General features: G+C 41.7%; 1 protein-coding gene across 1 annotated transcript in view; it reads right to left on the bottom strand.

The window, feature by feature from the left end:
- VOPP1 (VOPP1 WW domain binding protein) overlaps window positions 1-15,087 on the bottom strand; it is a 184,902-nt gene that overhangs the window by 76,789 nt on the left and 93,026 nt on the right. The window contains exon 3 of the mRNA XM_073550042.1: window positions 10,591-10,649. Within this exon, the coding sequence (XP_073406143.1) occupies window positions 10,591-10,649 (59 nt within the window). The remainder of the gene's footprint in view (window positions 1-10,590; window positions 10,650-15,087) is intronic.

Here is a 15,087-nt window from a genome sequence, read left to right as displayed (position 1 = left end):
CAGCATTACTATCTGTTCCTCCAGGACTATCCCTATATTTACTCTTCCAGTCATCCCCAGGGATTTCCTGTTCAGTCTCGCAGTGCACCCGGGATCTGTTACCTTCCCTTCAAGTGGTTCCAAGTCCATCATCCCCTTTATACCAGAGAATAAGGCACTCTTCATAGTACCTGCACTGAGCCTTGAGCTCCAGACATTGCAGGAATATCAGCAAGATATTCCAGTAAGGCTTCCCACTGCCCCAAATGATGGATGCTTCTCCACTGCAACTTGAACTTGACCCTGGTTACCGTACATCCCTATTTGATCTGCTGACAGGAAGTAGTCCCTTTTAACTGGAGCTCGCCCCTCACACTATGGACTATGCCCGAAACTTAACTAGGTCTCTCACTATGTCTGTAGCTGAGAGACATACCTTTAGCAACACTGTGCATTACATTACATTTGCATACATTAAACATCTTGCATTTATACTGCTTAACAAAGTCTATCTTATCCTACTATGGTCACTACCTTATGTCCTAAAACCTATCCTTTGTATTACATCATTAATCTCAGTGGCTAGCACTGCACCCTTGCAGCGCTAGGGTCCGGGTTTCAAATCCCATCAACGACAACATCTGGAAGGAGTTTGTACGTTCTCCCTGTGTTTGTGTGGGTTTCGTGCGGTTTTCTCCCACACTCCAAACACATACTGATAGGAAATTTAGATTGTGATCCCCAATGGGGACAGCAATGATAATTATTTATTTATTATGCATTGCTTATATAGCGCTATCATATTCCACAGCGCTTTACATACATATGTAAAGCGCTGTGGAATATAATAGCGCTATATAACATAGTCATTAAGGTTGAAGGAAGACTTTACGTCCATCTAGTTCAACCCATATCCTATCCTAACTTGCCGTAACATGTTGATCCAGAGGAAGACAAAAAAACCCATGTGGCAAACAGTAAGCTTCACATTGGGGAAAAAAATTCCTTCCCGACTCCACATACGGCAATCAGACTAGCTCCCTGAATCAACGCAATATCAAGGAAACTAGTGTATATAACTTGTAATATTATACTTTTCAAGAAAGGCATCCAGACCCTTCTTAAATTTTAGATAACAATAAAGTCTGAACAAAATATATATAATAGTTAAATCGAGAGGGAGACGTCCCCCATCTCATTAGCGGGGCCAGTATATCCCCCATAGGACACTCTTATACAGTCTGAAAACACCTGATACACACAGAGTAATTGTTCACAAGTTTTTATATGAAAAAACATGCAATTTTATTAGCACAACAATTCAATATATATACTACACTCATTAATATCCGACTTAAGGTCTGTATAATAAGGACAGAGGGTTACACAAAGTGTACAATGTGTCCAGACATTATATAGTACGAGGTGGGGGAGCAAGAAACAACTGATTGCCAAAAAATACAGTTGCTGACTACATTACATCAATGTTAGAGACTCAGTGGCGCTCTCATTGTCCGTTCAGCAAAAACTGCCTACAAGTATAGCAATAGTCATTATCCAGTGTAGGACTTGTTCTTACCCATTGTGCCTCAGTCCAGGACACACAGTACCGCAGCCCCAACGTGCGTTTCGCGTTGGCTTCTTCGGGGGGCCGTGTACCATACACCCAGGTCTTTTTCAGTAACAGTTTTACCCAGTGTTTTACAATTAAGCACATAATTATACATCTTGTTTGTTCTACCCAAGTGCATGACCTTACATTTATCCTCATTAAAGCTCATTTGCCATTTATCAGCCCAAGCTTCTAGTTTACATAAATCCTCCTGTAATATAAAATTGTCCTCCTCTGTATTGATTACCCTGCAGAGTTTAGTGTCATCTGCAAATATTAAAATTCTACTCGCTATGCCCCCTACAATATCAATAATAAATATGTTAAAAAGAAGCGGGCCCAAGACTGCCCCCTGTGGTACCCCACTGCTAACCGTGACACAGTCCGAGTCTGCTCCATTAATAACCACTCTTTGTTTCCTAACCCTGAGCCAGCTCTTAACCCAATTAAACATATTTTCCCCTATCCCCATTGTTCTCATTTTATGTATCAACCTTTTGTGTGGCACCGTATCAAAAGCTTTTGAAAAGTCCACGTACACCACATCCACTGCATTCCCTTGGTCTAGTCCGGAACTTACCTCTTCATAAAAGCTTATCAGATTAGTCTGACAGGAACGGTCTCTCGTAAACCCATGTTGATATTGGGTCATGAGGTTATTCTTCTTCAGATACTCCAGTATAGCATCTCTTAGAAAACCCTCCAGGATTTTACCCACAGTTGAGGTTAAACTTACTGGCCAATAATTTCCAAGTTCAGTTTTTGTCCCCTTTTTGAATATTGGCACCACATTTGCCATACGCCAGTCCTGTGGTACAGACCCTGTTATTATGGAATCTTTAAAGATTAAAAATAATGGTCTATGACTGTACTTAATTCCTGTAGTACTCTGGGCTGCTATGAATGGGTCACCGAGGAGGATAGCAGGTCCAGGCTAAGCCACAGAAAACCAGAGAGGTTGGTACCTAAGCGGATTGCAGACCCCTGATCCTATGCACACAACTAGCAGTAGCCGTGGAGCATACCTACGATGATCCTAGACGCCTCGGCACAGCCGGAGAGCTAACTAAGCCTAAAGAAAGAAAGGGGAAATCTAAACTGCCCCAGAGCAGAACCCAAAGGAATAGATAGCCCCCAAACATATATTGTCAGTGAGACAAGATGAAAACACAAACACAGACAGGAAAATAGACTGAGCAAATGATGGGGCCCACACTGACTAGACAGGACAGGAAAGGAAAGACACTGTCTGCAATCACGTAAAAAATCCTGCAAAAAGTCCAATACGTCTGATGCAAAAAACACTGCAGTCACACGACTTCGCCCCCCACTATATCAGCACTCTGGTATATTCTGAAAGCAGAGCAAAAAGAGACCAATCTAACAGGGGACAAAACAAACTGGCACAAGCAGTAACATATGGGTGGTGATTCAGCACAGCCCCAGCCGGAGCTGGCTGACCCGCACCAAGAAGAGATAGACAAAACCAGATCAAATGCAAACAGATTAGCAAATAAACCACTTAGCTGAACATGCAGGGACAGAGCTGGAGAAATCAGACCTCAGGAGGAACAGGAAGCAAATCACCAGCACGGATAGAGGGAGTCGGCTGTCTTAAATCCCAATCTGAAACCCCAGATCTCCAATCATCATCATCATTATCAGGTGGCAAGCCTCTGTCAATCAGATCAGCTCCATTACCTCCAGTAACCACCAGAGGGAGCCCAGAAAGGGAACTCACAACCCCTCTGTCGATCTGACCAGCTCCACTACCTTCAGTAATAACCAGAGGGAGGCCAGAAAGCGAATTCACAATGCTGGGGTGTATCCCATCCGGGCCCGGGGATTTGTCAATTTTAGTGATTTTTAGACATCGCCGTACTTCCTGCTGGGTTAAGCAGGTGACATTTAATGGAGAATTTTTTATCACTGATCATGTTATCCGTCATGGGATTTTCTTGTGTAAATACTGTTGAAAAAAAAGTTATTTAGCATATTGGCTTTTTCCTCATCCTCATCCACCATTGCACCCACACTATTTTGAAGGGGCCAACACTATCATTTTTTAGTTTCTTACTATTTATGTAGTTAAAGAATATTTTTGAATTATTTTTACTTTCTCTGGCAATGAGCCTCTCTGTCTCAGTCTTGGATATCTTGATTTGCTTTTTACAGAATTTATTGAATTTTCTGTATTTATTTAATGCCTCATCACCACCTACTTGCTTTAATTCTCTAAATGCTTTATTTTTGTCCCTTATTGCGCACCTTACAGCTCTATTTAACCATAGTGGTTTCCTCTTATTTCTAGCATGTTTATTCCCATATATATATTGTGCACAGGTTCTATACAGGATGCTAATAAACGTCTCCCATTTTCTTTGTGTATTTTTTTGTCTCAGGATATCGTCCCAGTTAATTGCATCAAGATCATCTCTCATCCGTTGGAAATTTGCTTTCCTGAAGTTTAGTGTCCTTGTAACCCCTCTACTACACATCTTATTAAAGGATACATGAAAACGTATTATTTTGTGATCACTATTACCCAAGTGACCCCAAACCTTATATTTGATATGCGGTCTGGCCTGTTGGTTAAATTTAGGTCTAGCAGTGCCCCCCTCCCTCTTGTTGGGTCCTGAACCAGTTGTGAAAGGTAATTGTCTCTCATAGTTGTCAAAAACCCATTACCTTTGCTGGAACTGCAGGTTTTTGGTTCCCCAATGTATTTCAGGGTAGTTGAAGTCCCCCATAATAATGACTTCTCTTTGAGTCGGAGCTTCATTTATTTGCTTTATGAGGATATTCTCCATTGCTTCCATTATTTTTGGAGACTTATAACAAACCCCTATCAGTAGTTTATTATTATTTTTTAATAAAAAAATTATTATCTTATACTTTACATTCCCTATAGTCGTGCTGCACACTATGCCTACTATACTAACAATGCTCTATACATTATAGAATATATCTAAAGCCACATGATACTGCTCACATTATAATGTACCACATAGTGCAATTATTGTCTTCAGGGGTAGGAATGTGGGGAGGAGGACCCCCAGAAAGTGACTGGGCCGGACCCAAGGGGACCGCCATCAGGGTTCCTGAAAGAACCACATCGGGGGGACAACGAAGGGAGACATGCGACTGAAGTTGTCAGGGCAACAGGGGGCGGGGCGAGGATAAAAGGAGCAGGGGGCGCACTCAGGTGTCAGTTGGCAGAGAGCCTGACAGGAGACAGGAAGCAGTGTGACATAGAGAGAAACGGGGAAACGGGCGGTGTGTTTTGGAGAGACCGTCAGGGGTCTGTGAGGGGGAAGCTACGGACTCACCGACAAGTGACACGTGAGAGACTTTCATCTGAGGCTGCTCCCCGCACACGGTTGCACACTGCCGCACCCGCTGTTTCCCGCCCCGTTGTGACAGGTCCGCGACCTCAAGCGGCCGCTTCGGCTACACATTAATCCTACAGCGGTCAGGACACTGCCCCCCTGCCTTCTCCCACTGCTGCGGCCCTGTCATCACCGGCCTCAGGGGGCACCACCTCGCCATAGGCAGCCATAGAGACCCCCGTCCCGTTTACTGGGGGACCCTGAGCAGAGGCCTGCCAACCGTCATTATAGAGACTGCGTCATAACTACGCTGTGAGGCGGGAGCCGGTAAAGACTTCCTGGAAGACCTACCCCACTGTATTCTTCAAGGCCTGTTGTGCCCCACCAGCACCTATTCTTCAGGACCTGTTGTGCCCCACCAGCACCGATTCTTCAGGGCCTGATGTGCCCCGCCAGCACCGATTCTTCAGGGCCTGTTGTGCCCCGCCAGCACAGATTCTTCAGTGCCTGTTGTGCCCCACCAGCACAGATTCTTCAGGGCCTGTTGTGCACCACAAGCACAGAGTCTTCAGGGCCTGTTGTGCCCCGCCAGCACAGATTCCTCAGGGCATGTTGTGCCCCGTCAGCACAGATTCTTCAGGGCCTGTTGTGCCCCACCAGCACAGATCCTCCAGGGCCCGTCGAACCCAATCATCCCGGGACATCGCGGCGTCAAGGCAGCCGCATCAGCGACATCTGAGCGGCCGCATCTGCGATCCTGAACGACGCCTGGAAGGATAAGTTGTCCATAAGAAATAAGGACTCTTAGTTCGGTAGTATGTGGCCTGCAACACCCGGACTAGCCAGATTAGTTGCATTTAATATAACAAAAAGTGTTGTAAATGTTATTGAATCCCTGCGAGGACAGTTTGTTGTTGCCTATTTGGTTTGCTCAGCAAAGCCCCAGCGGCACCAATTTATAAACGTTTATTTTACAAATCACACTCAGTCTCGTGTCTCTTCACTGCATCCTGAGAACCTGTCTGAACCCTACAGGAACACAATAGTACAGTCCACCACTCTTTCATAAGCATGTACATTACATCATTACATTGATCTGCAGGCAGGAAGACTTTGCCAACATTTACTTTAGACTGTCTGAGAGACAGCTGAAGAAAGCGTTGGTTGCATGGCAACCATAGACTCTTGCAAGATAGGTGAATAACAATTGAGAAAAGGGGTAGGCTGAGGACATGGCTGCCCATGATGCAATTGAGACATGGATTAGGAAAAAAAATCTACCTTTTAATTTTTTTTATATAAGCAACTGATAATGCTGTAGGTCCCAGGATAAGATGAGCAATTTCTCTTTAATTCAATTCTATGAATGATCGTCTATCTATTTTGCCAGACTTTAAGGCTATGTGCACACGATGCATTTTTGGTGTATTTTCGAAGTGTTTTTTCTCTTGTAATAAACCAAAAATAAAAAACAACAATATCCCTCACCTGTCGGTCGTTCTGTCCCACGTCGTAATCCATGTTTGGGGGATAATTAATTTTCAACCTGGACGGCGCCAAGATGCGACTGTCCAGGCTGAGAAACACTGGGGAATGAACTGCAGCCTTAGAGACCATCGGTGACGTCATCGAGGTTACCTCTGGTCACTGAGGCTGCGTTCCCAGCCGGGCTGAATTGGCGTGGCCTCGGTAAGATTGCCGCTAGCACCGTGAGATTCTCACTACACGCCAACTTTTGTGTAGTCAAACTTTGTTTTAGCATATAACCTACACTCACATACAATTAGTTTGCAAACATCGCCTATGATTTCAGAAGAACTTCTGCACACTTTGTTTTTTCAATTTAAATATATTTAAAAAGGCATTTTTTTTATTTTTCTGTTATTATCCGTACTTTAAAAAAAAGTGAAATCTTGCAACTATCAATCTTCTGCAGACCTCTTATTATCATTATAGGCAGAATTACATTAAAAAGTAATACCTATATACATATATTCTCACATACTGTATATATACAACCCAAATTCCAAAAACGTTGGTACACTGAGTAAAATGAAAAGAAAATAATTAAATTATTTAAATATCACTTAAAATCATATTTTATTCATAACAGATCAATTGGTCTCCTCACTTCTCAGACGTTTTCAGACTAAAAGAAGATGGGATGCTGCACAATGGTAGAAATGGCCTTGTCCCAACTTTTATGAGATGTTTTGCTGCCATCAATTTCTAAAGTAGCTATTTTTTCAATTAAATGGAAATGAGAAGGGAACATGTTTTTTCATGATCAGCGAAGAGCGGATCTTTTGAAATCTGAATTCGCCAACTTCGTCTAATTTTCCCAGAAAATTCTATTTGCGGCGAATAAATTCTCTCAAATCTCAATATTGGAAAACTTGTAAATCCTTGGAAAATACTTGTGGGGAAAAGGAAAGAAAATAAGAGAGAGAGGATCCCACTGATCCTAAGAGCTTACACTCTAGAGTAATAATTTAAGAGAGAGAGAGATGACTATGCTGATCATAAGGGCTTACACACTACAGTAGAGAGGACTAAATATAACAGCTCACATTCTACAGGAGAGAAAGAGAGTCTTAGAGAGCAGACAGACTGCCCTATATCTCATGCAATGATTGCATTACACTACACAGACTGGCCCGGCACCTCTCCTGACGTGAGCTTGACAGTATGATTTATTTTTATGCAGCTGCCACGCTCAGGTCAGGAGAGCGATGGTCAGTCTGAGAATTGCAATGCAATTGTTGCTCGAGAAACATGGCAGTCTGTCTTCCCCGTTCCCCAATGATTATGGAGATTAAAACCCACTTTGCCCTACAATCTGTGCTCCACCGGGAACTGGTAATCTGTGATGGACCAGGTACTGACCACCTTTGTACATGGAATGATAATTCGCTAGATATCATAGCTGTAGGGCATTATGTCAAAGCCCACAAAAAGGAATTAACTTGCGCTCTGATGCTTCAGCTGTGTTGGAAATGTCACAAGGGCAAGATTTTTTTTGCGAACTGCTTATTGAATCTTCGCAAATCATCCCACTCATCTCTAGCTATGAATGAAATATGGCTATAGCATTTTTCAAAATAATTGCATTCTTGTTTTCTGTACATTTTACACAGCACAAATTTTTGGGGAATTTGGATTGTATATACAGTATATATATAAATTTATTAAATACTAACTGAAGAGCCCGGCATAGTAACTAACTGTGGTTACTTATAACAAATTATAATGATTATATTGCACATAAAAACATTTCATATCATATATTCTACACTACAGATTTGCAACACAAATTAACTAAACGATTACCCAAGTATTGATAGTATTTTATTTTCAACTCATTCAAGAGCCTTTTGATAAACACATTTTTGGTTTTTCCTTTCGGTGCAAAGATGAACAGATTTTTGTCAGTTCCAACTCTTGAACAGGCCACGTAAAGTTGATCATGAGAAAAGCATGGCGATTGCAAATCGATCCCTACTTCTTTCAAGGACTGTCCCTGAGCCTTGCTAATGATCATTGCAAATGCCAGTCGAAATGGATACTGGAGGCCTTTAAAATCAAAAGGCAAATCAGATGGAATGAGTGGAATTCTTGAAATGAAAATGTCCTCTTCTTTGGCACATCATGTTGCTGAGCTGTGAATCTAATCCTATCCTGTGTGATACTGGGCTCCCCCTGCAGTCTGTGTCAGTGGGTGGTCTGTGTCGGCATGGTAATAAATTGTGTTATTTCCAGCCTTACAGAAGGACGATAACACCATAGAAATGATAAGAATAATAGGCCTCAGTTACCACAACTGTCTACAAGGAAAACTGTTGCTCATAGCAACCAATCACAGCTAAGCTTCCTTTAAATAGCTCTGGAGAAATGAAAAATGCTTAGTGATTGGTTGATATGTGGAGTGGGCGTGGTCGATACACACACACACACACACACTCATTTTTATATATGTAGATGACACAGAAATGCAGGGAGGGATGGCATTTATACTGGACATATATACACATGCTCTGTGAGTGTGAGGTGGCGGGGGGCTCATAGCTTGAAGAGTCGAAACGTGGCACATAAATGGATGAATGATTGACCACATTTTTTTCACCATATTACATCTAGAGTGCTGCTGACATTTTTGTTGTATGTAAACAAAATACAATACACAATACCTAACATCACCTATAGTAAGTGGTGGATGTGTGTGTGTACATACATATAAATATATACAGTATATAAACACATCCACCACTTACTATAGGTGATGTATACTAATCTCTGCACAGACCACAGAGCATGTATATAAAACTCTCCCATAGAGGCAATGAACATCTCTATATTATTTCTGTCTATAGTCCATGTGGCTGCTGACAAACATATCTATAAATAAAAAAATGTTCCAAACCAAGTTTAAGAATGTTCAAAATTGCATCTGGTCTTCCTATTCCTTTTTTTCTTTATGTCAGCCCTACCATTCCCCCATATGGGGAGCTCTTGATGACTTTTGATGTTTTGGATATTTTTAACCTTGGAAACAAATAATTCAAGTTTTTAATGACACTAATTTGACTTGTGAATCAAAAGCTGGATCATCTTCCTCTTCTTCACAATATAAACCTCTCCCATAGAGGCAATGAACATCTCCATATTATTGCTGCCTATAGCCCATGTGGCTGCTGTCAAGCATTCTATCAATAAAAAAAAGTTTCAGGATCTGGTTTTAATGAGTAAAAAAATGCAGGCGATGCAATCCTTTAATTTACAGTCTTGCTGGAGATTCCATGCTGCTAGGATCCCAGATGCAGGGAGACATCTGGCCACACCTCCTCACATGGTTAGCCTAAGTCCATCTAAGCAAATGTAAGTGTTAATCTCTGTTTTTTTAATCCTGTTTATTTTATATTTGCATTGTACATATCGAATATCTCAACTTTGTAAAACCTTTTTTTATCTTTGTAACACTGCCCGCCTTTGGGAATAAACAATAAAACTTATTAGCTCTGTCTCCATGCTCTAAAAACGAATTTACGTGCCTTTAAGATAATTACGCTACTGAATTGGGTTGGCTTCAAACCCCTCTATTAAGTTTATAACTTAATCAGAGAAATCTGGAGCTGGTGGCAGCGAAGTGTGGTCTGGGTTCTGGGCACTGCTGAGAGTGACTGAAGGGATTCTATAAGGTAATTGGGTGGCTGCGGCCAGAGCATTTTATAATTCCCTCACTGCAGTGTGCCGAGTAGCCAGTCCTCATTGAAGCAGCCGGCCAGCCCCCAATTATCCCAGGTGTAGTTCCCTGACTGACCTGAGGGTAAGGGGGGCGCCGGAGGGCTGCAAGTTCCAAAGTGGAACTGAAAAGTGGGATATACATAAATCCCTGCAATTCGTGAAACATTGTTAGCAGTGGTGGGACATCCAAAGCAACCTTCCTGCGATAAATTGCTAGGGCAAGACTAGCTTGCTATTTTTTTAACACATTGTGGTAGCGGTGGGATAATTAAGATAAGCCCCCCTGTGCATGTGATAGCCATGTGTCGGCAGTGTGTCGCATCCCCCCGTCCGTGAAATATCAGTGTCAGCGGGTGGGATCGTGACATATTGGTCACGATCAGTCAACACATAATGGAAATATAAATGTGGAAACACAGTAATACTTACATGTAATATGTGGGATATAATCCTTCAAAGTACCAGCAGTGTTTTTTGGCTTCAGTGCACTGAAAAACAGAACGGATCAATTCAGTGAACATAATGTCCTATTATGCAAGACAGCGACTATCCAAATATGACTTTGTGTTGAAAAATCCAAGTAACATTTCGTTATGCTTACTTCAAGGCGTGAAGTGATGGTGAGATGATTTGTGTCATGTATAGATAAAGCAGTTTGAGCTTTCTATAACCTCCATGAACTACAATATTGAGTTAATCTCACATGGAGTGGCCAAACCTATGATTGCAAACAGGGATCGGTACCTTCAAAGCATAAACTGCAATTTTGGCTTTCACACCACTCCTTAGACTTTAAGTAATATACTGTATATCACTGACTTGACACTAAAGTTTTTTATCACAAACCCTCTTTAATTACACTAAACAAATTAAGGAGGATGTCCATGGACAACCCCTTTTTAAATGAAATTGTCCCCTTCATAAATTAAAAACACCATATACAGTATTCATTACCTGTACCGGCATTGTTCCAGCCATGTCGGCGCTGGGTCTCAAGTGACATAAGCCCTGTAGACAGTCAGCACTGCTACTGGGCTGCTGCGCTCTCACCTCTTCCACTTGTCCAAGGTTAACACCTTTGGATAAACTTCAGAGAAGTGGAAGTAATAACTTCATCCAAGGTATTGGCCATTGTTTGACTGCTAGGCTCAAGTGGCATAACAATTTCAATCGATCCCAGGGAGACCCTATGCCGATATTCCTGGAACGGTGTCGGTGTGAGAGGTAAATACATGGTGTTTTTATTTTAAAAGGAGGACTATTTAATTTAAAAAGGGGCTGTCCACATTTTCAACAGACAGTATACCTAGGACGCACATTATTAGCCGCTTAATTTCACAACCTGTTCTTGCCTTTTTGACAATTATTTTTTTAACTTTTTTATTAACTTATTTATCATGTTTCCAGGATCCATTAGGTTTTTATTTTTTCTGGCAATATAGTCATATGAGGGATTGTTTTTTTAGGGATGAGTTGTATTTGTGAGTGGTATCATCATTTTTTTTTTAGGGATGAGTTGTATTTGTGAGTGGTATCATTTTGGGGTATGTCCACATTGAAATTTCCTCCCATCTCTCACATAACACACTCTTTGAAAAGAAAAGGGGGAGACAGGGCGCTTCCAATGCATAGGTATGTATGGAAAGTAGATGAGTGCACAGCAAGTGTTAGGCTCACCTGATAGGGTTGTGAGAGTCACAACACCTATAATCGCATAAAACAGCTGCAGCAGTCTGCACGAGGTCCAAGGACTTGGTACAAAGAGAAGGCTGGTAGTGCAATAAGAGACTGCGCTGCTGTGGTAGAATTCAAGGTATCTTTATTGCCAACGCGTTTCCTGAGCCAGTCCCAGCTCACTTCATCAGCACTGATGAAGTGAGCTGGGACTGGCTCAGGAAACGCGTTGGCAATAAAGATACCTTGAATTCTACCACAGCAGCGCAGTCTCTTATTGCACTACCAGCCTTCTCTTTATAACACACTCTTTGACAACCTACAATCCGGCTTCCATGTCTACTACTCCACTGAAACTGCCCTAAACAAAGCTGGAAAAAAAAGACGTACTAACTGCACTAGTTTGTACTTCTCTTTCTAGACCTGTCCTCTGCCTACAAAACAGCTGATAACATTCCAGAATTTGCCCTTTCCTCAACCCAAAATATAATAAAATGTTAGTGCATGCTCTTTTCATCTTCTACCTCAACTACTGTAATATCCTCCTCTGTGGCCTCCTAACTAACACGCTCATACCCTCCAGTCTATCCTTAACTCTGCTGCCCAATTAATCCATCTCTCCCCTTGCTACTCTTTTACCTCTGCCTTTTGTCCTTTCCAATTCCTCAAGAAATCCAGTTTAAATTATACTCACAATGACCTATAAGGCTGTCCATAATCTGTCTTCTCCATATATCTCCAAACTAATCTCCCCATACTTCCCCACACATAATCTCTGGCCCTCACATAACCTCCTTCTTTCTACTCGTATGTTCTTCACTCAATCACCTCCAAGATTTTTCTTGAGCATCCCCGTCATCTGGAATTGAGTGCCTTAGTAGGTCCAATTGTGTCCCACATTTGGAACCTTGAGACACAACCTGAATACTAATCTCAGGAAAGGCTATAGCCTGAAATGTCACTTCACCACCACTAGGGATGCTGCAACTCCCTCAACCTACTGTCTTGTCCCCATTACCTTGTAGATTGTAAGCCGGCAAGGGCAAGGTCATCTCCCTCTCTGAACCAGTCTGTCAGTTTATTTACTGTATTTTTTAAATGTAATATGTATGTAACCCCATTTAGGCTAGTTTCACATTAGCGCTTTTGAGCGCAGCAACGGCCCGCGCACGGCCGCCGCTATGCCCCGCCCCCTGCCGCGCCTCCGCCGGTAGCTCCGCCTACCGGCACATGACGCTGCATGCGTCCTGCGTCCCCTATCTTTATCACTGGGGGCACAGGCCGTGCGCAGTATGCGTTTGGCGGCGCATGCGTCCTTTTCACGGTGCGCCGACCAGCGCCAAACGCAACCTGCTGCAGTTTGGTTGCGCTCGGCGCACCGTGAAAAGGACGCATGCGCCGCCAAACGCATACTGCGCACGGCCTGCACCCCCAGTGATAAAGATAGGAGACGCAGGACGCATGCAGCGTCATGCGCCGGTAGGCGGAGCTACCGGTGGAGGCGCGACAGGGAGCGGGGCTTAGCGGTGGCCGTGCGTGGGCCGTCACTGCGCTCAAAAGCGCTAATGAGAAACTAGCCTAAATGGGGTTACATACATATTACATTTAAAAAATACAGTAAATAAACACCATGGAATTATTAGGGTTTAAATATAAATAATAACTTTTAAAAATTCTTTATTGTAAGGAATATAAACAAATCTGGTTCACTTTTTTGTGCTCTAAATTTGGGTCAGCATGATTATCACATTACCAAATTTCTATGTTTTTTTAGACAGAAAAAAAGTAGATTTTTTGCTGCCATATTCTGAAAGCCAGTTCTCCATCAGTCAGTGGGGCTATGTGAGGGATTATTTTATTTTCATTGCAAGCTGAAGTTTTCATTGATGCCATTTAGCAGTAGATGTGACTTTTTGATCATTTTTTATGACATTTTTTGGGAAGGAAAATTAACAAAAAAAAATCAGCAATTCTATACTTTATTTTGATAAACACCTTTCAACTATTGGGTATAATTGTCATGCTATTTTTATTCTGTGGGTTGATACAATCATAACAATGCCAATTTTATACAAGGCTTTTTAAATTTTTTCCCACTTTTACACTTGGAAGGATTCTAAAATTAAATCTTTTTTGGGGGGCCACTATTTTCTGTTGCCAATGACATTCTTATGTTTCCATATATGAGCTACATTAGGGTTAATTTTTTGAAGGACAAGCTGTACTTTTTACAGTTACTATTTGTCAGTACATTCAACTTTTTGATCACTTGTTAATTCTTTTTTTTTGTATTAGACATGAACCAAAAAACATCAAATTTGGAAGTTTTAATACATTTTATTTTTTCACAGATATCACTGTGCAATATAATTGAAATATTAAATTCAGGCTAAATTCACACATCAGTGTGACATGTCCTATATCCGTCTGTTTTTTTTCTCAGACAGCACACTGGCCCGTAGAATTTCATTGATCTTTACACACATCATTTTTAAAAAAGTGTTGATATCTCCAGTCCATGAGGCTCAGAGCATGTCCTATTCTCATCTGCCTTGCAGATCACAATCAACCGTTAAAGTCTATGTGGATCCAAGTAAAGCAGATGAAATACAGAAGACATACTTTACTATAAAGTTCCATCCACGGACCATACATTTTTTACTTATACATTGTTAAGAATCAACAGATAAAAAAATGTTCACACAGTGAAAAAAAATGGGTGAGAAAAAAATGGAAGCAACTAAAATAACACCTTCAAAAAAAATCTGTCCATTTCTCTAGGATGATAAATTTAACTGTTTTTGAGCCAAAATAATGGTATCCTTGTTCTTCATGTTTTTTTTTCAATGGCATTCGTCACACAGGTTGAAAAATAATACAGGTTTATAGTGCCGGTTGTTATGAATGCAGCTGTCTGTGGGGGGGGTTGATATTTTTCACAAGTAAACCAATTTTTTTTCCTTTTTTTCTTTACAGTGCTTAGTAGTCCAACAAGGGTACTTAAACATGCAATCCTTTCATCATATTATCCAACCTTTAAAGGCCCCGTCACACTAAGCGACTCACCAGCGATCCCGACACCGATATGAAGGTGTCAGGATCGCTGGTAAGTCGCTATGTGATCGCTGGTGAGCTGTCACACAGACAGCTTCACCAGCGATCAGCACAGCGATGCCGAGCGCCCGGCATCGCTGGCTATCGCTGTAGAAAATAGAATCAAAATAAAAAATATAGTTATTCTCACCTTCCGAC

This window comes from Dendrobates tinctorius, unplaced genomic scaffold (genome assembly GCF_039654945.1).
Source record: "Dendrobates tinctorius isolate UK_male_01 unplaced genomic scaffold, ASM3965494v1 ptg000162l, whole genome shotgun sequence".
Taxonomy (NCBI): domain Eukaryota; kingdom Metazoa; phylum Chordata; class Amphibia; order Anura; family Dendrobatidae; genus Dendrobates; species Dendrobates tinctorius.
The sequence above is the reverse complement of the archived record's forward strand: the minus strand, read 5'-3'. Positions and strand labels throughout refer to the sequence as shown.